General features: G+C 34.5%; 1 protein-coding gene across 4 annotated transcripts in view; it reads left to right on the top strand.

Annotated features, from left to right (window-relative positions):
* TLK2 (tousled like kinase 2) overlaps positions 1-14,804 on the top strand; it is a 109,116-nt gene that overhangs the window by 13,267 nt on the left and 81,045 nt on the right. For 3 of the 4 annotated variants that reach the window (XM_045836564.1, XM_045836562.1, XM_045836563.1), the window contains exons 3-4: positions 12,814-12,885; positions 13,608-13,677. In XM_045836564.1, the coding sequence (XP_045692520.1) occupies positions 12,814-12,885; positions 13,608-13,677 (142 nt within the window). Of the gene's footprint in view, positions 1-5,053; positions 5,075-12,813; positions 12,886-13,607; positions 13,678-14,804 lie in introns of those variants that run through there. The other variant, XM_045836565.1, reaches the window with a different exon arrangement.

Raw genomic sequence — 14,804 nt, 5'->3', positions numbered from 1 at the left:
TGTGAAGGTGTTATAAGCCTAAAAGAAGAGTATAGTTAATTTGCTCGGGGGTCAGACTCTGTGTAGAAGGATGAGACTTTCTCTGTGTTCAGAAAGATCACTGTAGACAAACAACCTAAGAAAAATTCTGATACGATGTTCTGAATAAGTCATAGAATAATAGTATTTAATAGTTTGGTTTTGAAGCTTAGCAAAACTTCTTAGGGTCTAGGGCAGAGGTTCTTCTTTAAAGAATTAATTTTGATTAGGTGATTTAGCCACATAGTAGAAAATTAAAAAGGTTTGAAATAACACAATGAAATATCTTATATGCCTTTCTTATATCCATTTGCTTTCCCTCCTTGGACACACTATTATTAGCAATTTCTTATATTTTTAAAATACATGTATATCACATATGTGATACATCATAAATATTTGATATCCATGTGATGTGTTTATGTGTGCAAATGCATGTATATTCACTCTCTCCATTTTTAAAATATAGACAATCATATACACTTGTATATTTTGCTTTTTGTGCATGAAGTAATTTAGAAATTGTTTTACATTACTACATATACAGCTTCCCTGTTGTTTTTTTCTTTTCTTTTCGGGGCTGCTTAATATTCCATGCTGCTGAACCAAAATGTAACCTGTTTGTTTGTTGTTGATGGACACTTAGTGACACACAGTGTTTTGTTGACATAAGCAGTGTTACAGTGAATAGCCTTGTACATAATGTCATTTCACACATTTACATATATTTACAGGATTAATCCCTAGAAGTGGAATTGCTGTGTCAAAGGAAGTGAGCATTTGTAATTTTGGTAGTTGTAGCCACATATCTCTCCATAGAGGGGAGGATATTTCATAGAGGGGAGGATATTTCTGTTTCAATGAATATTCGTTTCTCCTTGGTTACGTATGTCAAGGGAGTCTGTCCATAGACAGATGTCATGGTTATTGAACCTCGTAAAATGATAGGCAGACATTTGTATAAATTTATGGATGTGTCTTTTGTGGGGGAAGGGTCCACAGTTTTCATTACATTCTTCAAAGTTCTGTGGCTCAAAATAGGTTTAAAACCATTGTCTTGCAGTTAGTTGCCTCAAATTAGAACACGATTCTTTGGTGTTTCTCTTCTATAGGAAGTATTTGAGCAAAAGCATGTAAGTACATAGTTATTGGAGATGCTATATGGAGTGTTATTGTATGGGAGATGGGACTAAATCTAATTCCCAACCTTTTATTATTCTTTCCTTCACTTCTTGGGTAGGTATGTTTCAAAAGGCCTTTTTTTCTATTAAACTGAATTTATTAAGTAACACGTTTTTCCGGTTTTGTTAATCAGAGCTTTAGAGTGGTGTAAGGTAAATTTTACTGCATGGAGTTGAAATCCTTTTATTATATAGAGTTGATAATAGCTAAAGTCAAGTCAATTTGGCATTTTAAATAGTCTGTAGGTAAAAAATAGTTCAGAGACCCCTGCTATGACCTTTAGGATTTATTGAGAATCTAAGGAATGAACCTGTATACCAGATAACCTCCAAGGCCCTTTTGAGTTCTGTGTGTGCATGTCAGTGTAATGTCTATTGACAAGAGTATTTTCCAAGATTTAGATGAGGACCCATATTAAGTTCTCCTACAAGTACTGTTATAGATAAACTTTCACTATAGCTGATTCCAGAGGGTCTTCATATTTTGGGTTAATGGAATTAATTTGTAATATTATATGTTTTATTGAAAGTCACAATTCTGGAGCTTCTGGAGAAAAAATAGGAACTCTGTATAATGAATTAGAAAGTTAAAAGCTTTAATTTATTTCGAGATAGTTAATGGTGTTATATTACATCTTTTTAAAATACTGTATTATTTGGTGGCTTGTTTTGAAAGTGGATTTTTCTAGAGAACATCTGGAATATTTTATGTAGGGAAAAGTTGAGGTGAAACTATATCATGTACTGAAACAAAAGTTAGAAGGTCATAGTGCTCAGTAGGAAATTTTTTAAAAATTAGGTTGTTACTTATTCTGGAACAGAACTAGAGGAACCATTTGTTGTACAGAATTATTTGTTGTAGATAACTTATTTTAACTAGTTAGCCCAAGTGTTATTTATTTCTGAAATAGAAGCTTATAGCAGAATTCTTATGGGCTATTCTTAGGACTTTTTATAGTGACATTTGCTATAATGACATTCTGTTTTTACTAACAAACCTTTGATTACAATGAAGTTCTAAGATCTGCTCTGTTACTGATTTCAGATAATCAGATTATTGGGAAGTAGGCTATGATGAATTAATATGCATATCACTAGAAAAATAACAAAACAAAGAGATAATAGCTAATACTTTCTTAACAGAGATAAAATGGAATACTTAAAAATATACCTCAGTACTAAAGAAGGAAGGAAAGAGAAAAAGGAAACAAACAAAAAGATGTGACAGATAGAAAAATAATTAACAATATGGTAGATTTAAACCCGAATATATTGATAAATAAATTGTAAATGGTCTAGCACTCCAGTTAAAATAGATTGTCAGGTTAGATCACTGTTATATGATCCAACTATATGTTTTCTACAACAAACCCACTTTATTTTTCAGTCAGTATCTTTATATTTAAGAGGATGGAAAAAGGTATTATATAAACACAAGGTACAAACAGCCCAGAGTGACTATATTTGTATTAGACAAAGGAGACTTCAGAACAAGGAGAATGTTACAAAGGGTAACAAAACACATTTCATAATGAAAAAAGGATCAGTTTATTGAGAAGACCCAGTAGTCCTAAATGAATAGGCATCCAATAACATAGGAAAGCAAAAACTGATAGTTGAAAGAAATGATAGACAAATTCACAATTTTAGTTGGAAATTGCAACACTTTCACTCAATAATTGATAAAACAAGTATGCAAAAAAAATCAGTAAGGGTATAGAAGATTTGGACAATACTGTCAATGGACTGTGCCTAATTGACATTTATAGAACACTATGACCACATTTTTTTCAAGTGCACATGGAACATTTATCAAAATGGAGTTTATACTGGACTATGAACATGTTTCAACGAATTTAAAAGGATTGAAATCATATAGTGAATACTACTCTGACTACAGTGGAATTAAATGGGAAATCAAAAAGATATCTGTAAGATTACCAAATATTTGAAAGTTAAATAACATACTTCTTAATTATCTTACGTCCAAGAAGAAATCACAAGGGACATTAGAAAATACTTTGAATTGAATGAAAATGAAAACATGATGTATTAAAATCTGTGCAGTGCAGGTAAGCACTGCTTTAGAAGGAAACTTTCAGCTTCAAAAGAAAGGTCTAAGATTAATGACTGAAGTGTCTGCCCTAAAGAGCTAAAATAAAAGCAAACTTTAAGTAAGAGAGAAATAACTGAAATAAATGAAATAGAAAGCACATCTGAATAACACTAGTTATTATAGATACTAGGTTTGTAATTAAAAGCCATTCCACAAAGTAAAGTCCAGACCCACATGGCTTTATTGGTGATTTATATCAAACATTTAAGGAAACGGATAATAAGTTTTTCACAAATTTCAGAAAACACTTAATGAGCCCAGCATCATCTTATACCAAGCCAGACAAAGACATTAGGAAAAAAGGGAACTATAGCTCAATATTTCTCATGAAAAGACATGTAAAAATCATTAATAAAATATAAGCATAGTGAATCTAGCAGTGTGTGTGTGTGTGTGTGTGTGTGTGTGTATTACATTATGACCAATTAGGTTTAATCCCAATTGCAAGGTTGATTTAACATTAAAAGTCAATGTAATTTACCATATTATTAGAATAAAAGAGAAAAGCTAAATGACCTAGTAATAGATGCATAGAAAACATTTGAACAGAGTTCCACACTAATTTGTGATAAAAGCTCTCAGTTAGCTAGGAATAGAAGAGAACTTCCTCGGTTTGTTAAAAGACATCTGTGAAAAACCTACAGCAAATCTAATAGTTAATGGTAAAAGATTGAATGCTTTCAACCTAATGTCCAGAGCAAGTCAAGGGTAGCCATTCTCATGACTTCTATTCAACATGTTCTGAAAGTTATAGCCAGTAAATTAAGACAGATAAAAGCAATAAGCTTACAGATTGGAGAGGAAAAGTAAAACTATGTTTTTATATATTTTTTAGAAGTATTTTATAGATGACATGGTTGTGAATGTATGAAGTTCAGGGTAAACAACAAAGAGCTACTAGAGTTTAAGTTTTAGTTAGGGTACAAGATCAATATTTGAAAATCAGTTGTATGTCTATATTACTAACAATGCACTGTTGGTAATTGAAATTTAAAAAGCAATACTATTTATAATGGCACCAAATAGTATAAATTTTAAAAATATTCCCAGGAACAGAAGAGGGAGAACATTTCTTAGGAGGTTTTTGTAATAGAAGTTACCTTGTATTTGCATTTTGTGAATGAGGACATTGAGGTACAAAGGATTAAAGAAGATTGATTTTTTTTGTGGGCACACCTTTATTAAATACCTATTATGTAATAGGTTAAGTGTGCTAGGGATATAGTAGTAGGGAAAAGAAATGATTCTCTGTCCTCATGAGTTTATAATCTAGTGGAGGTTGAAGGGAGAAATAGTTTCAGGGTGGTGAATTTCTAGCTTTGGTTTAGCATTTTTTATTTTAGATGAATGGTTCAAAGCCTTTTCCTTTTAGTTAGATCTTAAATATTATGATTCATTGAATAATCAGGCCTCTATGTGGAACAAGCTATTTTATTCTAATACATGTTTGACAGTTGGCTTGGTTGGTTAAAATTTCATATAAAGGAGGGTTCATGCATGTCTTCCCATATTCCTTCCTATATAGGGGGAAAGAGGTAACTAATCTTCATTGAGCACCAGCTATATTTCAGGCATTGTTTTACCCCCACCCTAGTATACAGTATTATTTTATTTAATCCTTGCAATATCCCTAAGGTGGGTGGTTTTTCCTCTTTTATCACAGATGAGAAGACCAGAGCTCATAGAGCTTAAGTGATTTGCCTGTTTCATACAGTGGTTCAGTGATTCAGTCCCACACCTATCTGACTTTAAACTGTTGGTAGGTACCAGCTGTTCTCAGTCATTTTTCTATTGGTCACATCTCTGGGCCATCCCATTGTTTCTCATGCAGGAAATGCAAGTAAGTGAGATTAATTTTTATAATACTAATTTTTATCTGTTTATTTTATTTTAAAAGCAAGTCTCTCAGAAGAAAAAACAAACTGTTGGTGATATGATTAATGATACTCCTCACAGCTGATATATCAAGACACCACTTGTAAAGTGACTTTAATACACTTGAATCCAAGTCATTGTCAACCTGTTTAAATTGCCATGTTAGTTTAACTCTGACTCATGAGCTATGTGCATTGGGAAACAATGGTCTTTAGGGGCATAAGTAACAGTTACCTAGCTAAGAGTCTTAGCGTAGGTTATAAATGTGCTACCATCCTGCATGATTGTATAGTAGTATAATTTTTGGATTGGAAGATAAACACATGAGATTGCTGTGCTTTGGTGGAAAATCTTCCACCTGTCTTTTCCCTGACCAGATAGGTGGGAACTGGAAACAAGTTAAGTTGTGTGTGTAGAACGTAGAATCACTGATAATATAAACTTAAATTACTATCTTATACTCCAACCCTGGAAGGGGGGCATAAAGGGCATTCATGATGTCTTCCTGGCTTTTTATAGATGAGTAAACTGAGGCTCAGAGAGAGCAATTGACTTGCTGTAGATTGTACCAAAATCAGTGAATCGCAGAACTGTGATTTAGGTTCCTGCCTTCTATCATTATACCAATATATTGGTCTCTACAACAGGAATCTTGTTAACTGTTTCCTGTAGGAGGTGGCAGTGGGTTTGTTTCTCACAGATTCATTAATGAATCTTTCAAAAAACTGTAAAAGCCAGGAACTTAAACTTATTGCCATCAACCTTTCTTCAGGGTTATGTACCTTTTGAATATTTTAAATCCGGATTATGTGTGTCTTACATTTTTGTTCTTAGTTTTATGACCATTTCTTCTATGTTGTCTTTATTGTGAATGTACCCTAGGATTTTGTATAAAGTATCTCTTTAGATCTGTAAATACTGAACTTTAGTTTTTAATCTATGAAAGAGTTTTTTAGCATAAGGAGAGAGGTTAAAGGATAAATTTTAAGCTTTGTGGTGAAACCTATAGTAGTAGATCCATATGATTGTTGCTTCTGTGTTTATTGAAGTGATAACTTCTTTTCCTTAGGATTACGTTTTTTTAATGATTGGTTTTCAGTTTATAAGGAATGCATGCACACTTTTATAATACTGAGAACTAATAGTTCTCAGAAGTTTGGTATTTAGATTTTTAAAATACTGTACTTACTCAATTGCATATGTACTTACCCACTGTAAAACATACAATACCAATTTCAAATAGATGTTGCTGTGTGTAGACCTAGTGTAGATTCACTGTTCTGTAAATAATCATCCTGTAAATACATTTGTAGAACAGTGTTTTGTCACTCATTTTAAGAAATAATGAATGAGATAAAGGATAGGAAAATTAGGGGGAGAAACTGGTAACCTAAATCCTTTCCAGGGTGATCAGGAAGTGTTGGAGGGAAGGATTTATGTGTTCTTCTGTGTTTACCAAGATAGTGGTACTGTCCCACGTTGTAAGTACTTCCTGTGTTCAGCAAAATTGCACTGGATCCTTTTATTTTAACAGCTTTATTGAGATATATTTCATATACCATACAATGTTCAGTGGCTTAGTATATTTACAGAATTGTGTAACAATCACAGTAAATTTTAGAACATTTCGTCACCTCAAGATGAAACAAACCCTTAACCCCATAGCTGTCTCCCTTAAAACCCCCATCCCGTTCAGCTCTAGGCTACCACTGATCTTTTCATTTATAGATTTGCCTAATCTGAACATTTTATATACCAGTAAATGGAATCATACAATATGTGGTCCTTTGTAACTGGCTTTTTTCATTTAGCATTATGTTTTCAAGGTTCATTCATGTTACAACATGTGTCTGAACTTCATTTCTTAAAAATATAGATTTACCTGGCTGGCGTAGCTCAGTGGATTGACCGCGGGCTGCGAACCAAAGCATCACAGGTTCGATTCCCAGTCAGGGAACATGCCTGGATTGCAGGCCACAGCCCCCAGCAACCACACATTGATGTTTCTCTCTCTTTTTCTCCCTCCCTTCCTTCTCTAACAATAAATAAATAAAATCTATAAAAAATATATAGATTTATTCATTAATTTATTTGTAGACAGAAAGGAAGGTAGGGAGAAAGGGAGAGAAATATCTATGTGAGAGAGAAATATGGATTGGTTCCCTCTTGTACGTGCCCTGAATGGGGACCAAACCCACAACCCAGGAGTATGCCCTGATCAGGAATTGAATTGGTGACCCTTTGCTTTGTAGGAGGACACCCACTCAACTGAGCGACATGGGGTCAGGGCCGAACTCTATTTTTTTAAAAATTACCAAATAATATTTCATTGCATGATTGTGTCACATTTTGTTTATTTTTCAGTCGGTGGACATTTGGGTTGTTTCCTTTTTTTTTTTTTTTGGCTATTACGAATAATGGTTCTGTGTACAGCTTTGTGTGTGCATATGTTTTCATTTCTCTTGGGTATATTCCTAGGAGTGGAATTGCTGGGTCTTATGGTTAAGAGATACTCCATTAAAGGCTGGACCTAATGTAAAACTAAGGATCTCTCTGCCTTTTCAGTTATTAGTATAACCATTTGAGGAACCGCCAGTGTTTTCCACAGCAGCTGCTCCAGTTTTACATCCCCACCAGCAGTGCATGAGGGTTAAACTTTCTTCCTGTCCTTGCAGACATTTTATTGTTTGTCTTTTTGATACATATACACCAGATCTTGAGTAAATTAGAGACTTCTGTAGGCAGATTTCCAGGAGAGAAGACAGTTAAAGGATTTCATGTTCTAATTGTTGGGCTTGCTTGTTGTTTGGAAATGGATGTTATTAAATCACAGTTAGGATTTGGTGTGACTGAACTGTTACTGAAAATCATTCGTATTAGTTAAGGATATTTTTTTTCTTTAAATCCTCACCTGAGGATATGTTTATTGATTATTAGAGAGAGAGGAAGGGGAGAGAGAAACATTTCTGTGAGAGAGAAGCATTGATTGGCTGCCTTTCTGCATGTGCCCCAACCAGGGATTGAACCCCCAGCCTCTCAGTGCACAGGAGAGTGATCCAATCAACTGAGCCATCTGGCCAGGGGAGTTAAGGATATTCTTGATAGTATACTGTAATATTTTTGTTTGCTTACTAAAACACAAAATCATTTAAATTTTAAAATTATCCCACCTTTTTTTTTTTTTAGGGGGGTGCTGGCACTTTTTATTTTGATGCATAAGTGACATACAATGTAAAGTTAGTTTCAAGAATACAATAAAATTGTACCACTTTGGTCAAGATTAAATGGAAGTCAGAGTGGACCTCAGGCCCTTGTTGGGTAGATTGGTTAGAGTGTTATCCTGGTACGCCAAGGTTATGGGTTTAATCTTCTGTCAGGACACATACAAAAATCAACCAATTAATGCATCAGTAAGTGGAACAACAAATGGATTATTTCTCTCCCCCTCTCTCACTCTGCAGACAGTAAATTTAAAAAAATGGACTTCATCACTATCTCTTTGCCACACAAGTATGTTTGCTACTGTTGTTATTAGGAGTAAGCCAGTTGATTCCATTGAACATTTCTGGTTTTCTAGATTAGTTAATATTAAGGTTGGTTATCAGTTACCTTGGCTTATATAGTTATAAAAATTATACTGGGCTAGGTTGTAATGGTGCTGACAGTTTTAAAATAAGTCCATTTTTTTCTTTAGACAACTTTTTTCTTGAGGGGAGTGTTGCTGAAGATGATTTTATAAGTTAAAGGGGTACAGTGCTGTCTGCCAAATTGGGGTCATTTAGGAAGTAATGCGGGGATTCTGCTAGGTACTGAGAGTATGTCCTAGTTATGCATTCTGAAATTAGGGAAACAACCACAGGAAGGGTTCAGGGACACACTGAACTCACTGAACCCACTGTTAGACTTGAGCTAAAACGCTGTTGATCACCTGACCTCCATGAGCCTCTATTCTGACTGGGAGGACCACAGGGATGTTTTGGGTCTTCTGGAATTAGTGTCAATTCAGAACCAGTATCTAGTAATCCTTGAAAAGTCTTTATTCCATTTTCCCCAATGTGTAGTCATCCTGGTAAAAGGCTGGGAGAAGGACAGTGTAAATTGTTGGCAATGTAGTAGGATCTTTCCTCAATGATACCAGTCATTCAAAGGGCTCTGGGTCTCAGATCTTGGGATTGATTGAGAAGGTGTGACTCTCTCTTTTTTAAAAAGATTTTATTTATTTATTTTTAGAGAGAAAGGAAGAAAGGGAGATGAGAGGGAGAGAAACATCCATCCAAGACAAACATCTGGTTGTCTTTTGCACACCCCCAACTGGGGACCTGACCTTCAACCTAGGCATGTGCCCTGACCAAACCGAGCTTTTGATTTGCAGGACGACACTGAACCCACTGAGCCACACCAGTCAGGGCCTGACTCTGCCTTTTTAAAGATGCAGATTTAGTTTCTTGTTCACTTGACCTAAACCTGTGTACAGATCAATTAAGAGTTTCAAGCAATAAAACCATAGTTTGACTAGGAAAACAAAGAGTTTAGTACATGTTCCCATCTATTTCACTGCTAAGGAACACTGTGATCCACTAGCTAGCGTGATAGGTCTCTGGGAATCAGACTGTTCTAATTGCTAATTTGACTCTGTTATGGTGTGAAAAAGTGGTGTTACTAATGACTAAAAAAATTATAGAGACCCTTAGTTTTAATTTGCCATAAAGGTCTAGCCTTTAATGGAGTATCTTTACTACTGCAGGTACTTTGGCTCTGTTGTCACTTGTGCTCCTTTATACCTAAGTTCAACTTCTGCCCACTGTTCTCAGTCCTTTGTAAGATGCTTATTTAGTTCAAAAGAGGAAATGAAGACTTTAGAAACCCAATAAATCTTGACATTTAAACTTTTACAGGAGTAAAAGATTAACCTTTGGCTCCTACTTGTACAATTTTTTTTTAGTTTATGTGAGTTTTATTCCTGTGCTAAAGGCTGGTTGTCATTATTTGGATCTTAAACTCAGTTTTTATGGGTTTATAACTTATCCACAAAGTCTTCTTAAGAAACTTTACTGTTATCTATTTTTTTTTAGGATTTTATTTATTTATTTTTTAGGGAAGGGAGGGAGAAAGAAAGAGAGAGAGAGAGAGAGAGAGAGAGAGAGAGAGAGAGAGAGAAACATCAATGTGCGGTTGCTGGGGGCCATGGCCTGCAACTCAGGCATGTGCCCTGACTGGGAATCAAACCTGTGATGCTTTGGTTCACAGCCTGCACTCAATCCACTGAGCTATGCCAGCCAGGGCAACTGTTATCTATTTTTTAAAAATTGATTAATTAATTATTTTTGGAGAGGGAAGGGGTGGGGGGAGAGAGAGAGAGAGAGAGGGAGGGAGGGAGGGAGGGAGGGAGAGAGACATAAATGTGGGGTTGCTGGGGGTCATGGCCTACAACCCAGGCATGTACCCTGACTGGGAATCGAACCTGTGACACTCTGGTTTGCAGCCCGCGCTCAATCCACTGAGCTACGCCAGCCAGGGCTATTTTTTGAACTGTCCATTTTGTTTTTTACTTTAAAAAATAAGTAGTAGTAGGAGACAGGGTAAACAGTTTAAATGTTGGTATAGAAAATGGGGCTTTCTTAGGAGTCTAAATCATTATACTTTGTTTTAAAAATTCTTATTGGCTTCTTGAGACTGAGATGATTTTTTTAATGGACAGTTTCCTCTCTCCAGTGACTTAGATATTAGGGAGCATTCTCCTAAATAGCTATTGTATGTCAAATATCAAGTAACAGACTATTTTACTTCGAAAATAAGATATATGAAAATACCATGTAATTAAGTACCTTATAAGAGAATGAATTTATCATTCAATTTGAGGTTATAGGAAAAAAACTTTAAAGAAACAAGAAAAAGGAAAAATAATAAAATTGCAAGAAGAGATAAATATACAGCAAAACAGCAGAATAGGAATGAATCAATTCATAGTTGGAAAATTAGGAAATGGGAAAATAGAGGGAGGAAAAGGATGTAAGAAAAGATATGGGGGCTTACAAAGAGAAATAACTGGAAATGGGTGCTGTTATATGATATTATGGAAGTTTCAGTGAAGTAGATAATTTCACTCAGTAGTAGGAATTAATGTTGACTTAAATATATAAAAATCAGAAGACTCATATAACCAAGGAAAAATGCAGGCAATTATAAAGCTATTTTCTCCTAGGAGGAGAAAATACGATAGTTTTGTTCTTGTTCCTTGAAATGGGGCAAAAATCTACTCCCTAGTTACTGGTGGTCTCCTAACCTTTTAAGGAATAGATAATTCCTGTATTAAATAATAACATAGCAAGTAAATAATACATAAAAAACAAAAACTTAGAAAAAGCTTTTCATTTCAAAATAGTTACAGATTCAAAGGAAATTTCAGAAAAAATGTCCTTTATAGCTGCTTGGTTTTGCTTTGTTTTGATATCCAGGGTCATATCAAGGATCATACATTGAAGTTAGTCATGCCTTTTTATCCTTCTTTAATTTAGTTATTTTATTCCTGCCTTTTTTTCTTTTTAAATGATAGTGACATTTTTGAAAGATAGCATTCAGTTTGCCTAAAACTTCTTTGGTTAGCATCCTTACTAGACAGGAAGCTGTTTTAGAATAGGAAGTGTATGTCATTTATCCTTGCTAATTAAATTTTATCTAACTATTTTATAATAATTTGGAATGCTGTACTTCAGAAAAGGACAGGTCTTTTGGTTAGACACATACCCAAGGAACCACAAGGATTTCTGTGCTGCTTTGATTGAGATTTCAGGCACTACAATGTACACCACTGTTTTATACATGTTATAATTTATTTCATCATTAGTAATTGCTAATAAGAATAATTTCTTTAGTTCTCTTACCTGTATTTATCACTTGTTTCCTTTTTTTTTTTTAAGATTTTATTAATTACTTTTAGAGAGAGATGGAGAGAAACATTGGTATGTGGTTGCCTCTTACACACCCCCTACTGGGGAGCTGGCCTGCAACCCGGGCATGTGCATTGACTAGGAATGAAACTGGTGACCTTTCGGTTCACAGGCTGGTGCTCAATCCACTGAACCACATCAGCCAGGGCTTATTATTTCCTTTTTGAAAACAAGGGATATTTGGTGGGTAAAGTGTATAGTTAAAATATAGTATATGGTTTTATTGCTATTCAAGGGGGAAAATGCTTCATAATGGTTACAATAAAGATAATTCACAAAAATATTTTTAAAATTTAGGCATAGAAATACTCAATTTAACTTACTATAGAATTCTATATAAATAAAGCATCTTTTTTCATTTTAAATATACAAGAGGCGCAGAGAATTATTTCTCCTGCCATTTTCCTTAAAGAATGAATCCACTACATGTATTCTAGAAGGGAAAATCTGCACATGAGTACAGACTTTTGTAAAGGAAATGGAAATAATAGCTAGAGAATTTTAACATGAGGGTACTGTAGTTGATTTGATTTCTTTTCAAGTTGGTTTGGAAATGTTGCAGTTACCTTTTGGCTTCTAAATCAGGTAACTTATACATCAAAATTAACAAGTTTCTTCCTCAGTTTTGCTGTTATCTTAACTTAGTTTCTTTTATTTTCTTTTGTTGTTTTTCCAGGGGCCACTCAATAGCGAGTCTTCAAACCAGAGCTTGTGCAGTGTGGGGTCTTTGAGTGATAAAGAAGTAGAGGTAAGAATCCACATGTATTACAAGACTTTTCATATTCCTGCACTTTCAGTTTGGGATAAAAGCGTAACTCCAGGGTTGCTCTTAGGGTCTGTGCTCTTTGAGTTTTGTGCTGTGTGTGTCTGTATTTGTTTGATTTATTTATTTTTTTAATTTTTGCTTGTCATCAATAAAGGGTGAAATTTGCAGTTGTGCTGAATTAGCTTAGGTGCCATTGAACTTTAACACTTGTTAATACTTTAGCTGTAGCCTGCCAACTTGACTAATAGAATTTGAAGATTTTTTAAGGCAAAAAACCCACCTGCATGGATATGGGTCCAAATCTGCAACCACCTATTTTGCACTTCAAAGAAACTTTCAGTAAATTAGAGCCAGTTGGTTGATTATGCAGATCTTTGCTTTTTTGAAAAAAGAATTGGATTTCTGCAAGCCTCCTGTATGCTAGATATTTGTACTACCTTTGTGCTTTATAATCTTTCTTAGGCTTTGTAGCAGCTCTGATTTATAGGTAAGTAAATGGAAGCTCTGATATTTTAAGCATTTTGCTAAAAAAGTTGATAGATGATTTGGTTCCAGACCTTGCTCTAAGAACATGACACTGATTTAGGACTTGTCTGTACCAGTTAAATCTCCTTATAAATTTGATATTTTGTACATATTCTTTAATTCCCATAATACAAAAATTTTGACAAAATGCTAATTGTGATTTATATGGTATTTAACAGACTCCTGAGAAAAAGCAAAATGACCAGCGAAACCGGAAAAGAAAAGCTGAACCATATGAAACTAGCCAAGGTAGTGATAATTTCATATCAATAAAAATACTAAATTTTTGTGTATTTAGATAGAATTTTCCAACTCATACTAGATAATTGGTTTGTATACAGAGATTCCTAACAAAGGAGATGTATGTACCTTAAGGGAATATCAGGATGTTTATTATAGACTTGCCACTTGATATACACTTGATAAAACAGTGTCAGTTCTTTGGGGACTCTTGTTTTTCCTATTGTAAGTTAACGATCTTCTTGCCACAGGTTTTTCTTCAGACCAAAAATGTATTGTACAGAAAAGAGGTTACACTGGAGCTTTAACTATGTCTTGCATTAGATCAGTGATTTGTTAATAATAGGTGACCAGAAGTGGTTTTATTTTCTTGGCTGGCCTTTCCACCTACCCTTTTTCCAGGTCAATGATTTAGTAGGACATTGGTGCCCAGTGGAATAAATCTATAGATATGACAGTTCTAATGCTAAATATCTTTATATAATTAAAGAAAGAATAAATGGTTTGCCCACCCCCATGAAATGGAAGTGCCGGTCTTTATCACTTTTTCCTGTGTTGTTTTTTTTTTTTTTTAATCTATAATTTTTTTACTTTTGGGGTAGGAGGGAATTCTCCCAAAGTGATAAGATCATGTAAAGATTTTTTGTAAAATAGCATAAACTTTTTACTTCATTTTTTTAAAGATTTATTTTATTTTTAGAGAGAGGGGAAGGGAGGGAGAAAGAGAGGGAGAGAACCATCAAATGGTTGCCTCTGACATGTTCCCAACTAGGGACCTGGTCCTCAACTCAGGTATGTGCCCTGACTAGGAATCGAACTAGCAACCTTTTGGTTTGCAGACTGGCACTCATTCCACTGAGCCATACCAGCGCGGGCAACCTTTTATTTCTCATGCATTTGTTTTGAATTCTTTGTTCTCTTAGTTGGGGGTATGGATTATAGATTACTTTTATTTAGATTTACATTTGTGTCATTAAAGTATTTTTATAATGAAAGATTAAGAAGTCTTAAAGGGAAGCAGACTGTGAAATAGTCTTTCACTGCTTATTAAGTATTTCCTCATGGGAAGGAAATCCCCTGTTCCTATGATAAAGGTGTTTGGCTCATTTGTTAAAAGTAAAACGGGCCCTTGAATT

Source organism: Phyllostomus hastatus, unplaced genomic scaffold, assembly GCF_019186645.2.
Source record: "Phyllostomus hastatus isolate PE091 unplaced genomic scaffold, TTU_PhHast_1.1 phas_contig_210, whole genome shotgun sequence".
In the NCBI taxonomy this organism is placed as follows: domain Eukaryota; kingdom Metazoa; phylum Chordata; class Mammalia; order Chiroptera; family Phyllostomidae; genus Phyllostomus; species Phyllostomus hastatus.
This window is presented reverse-complemented; position numbering and strand designations above follow the sequence as displayed.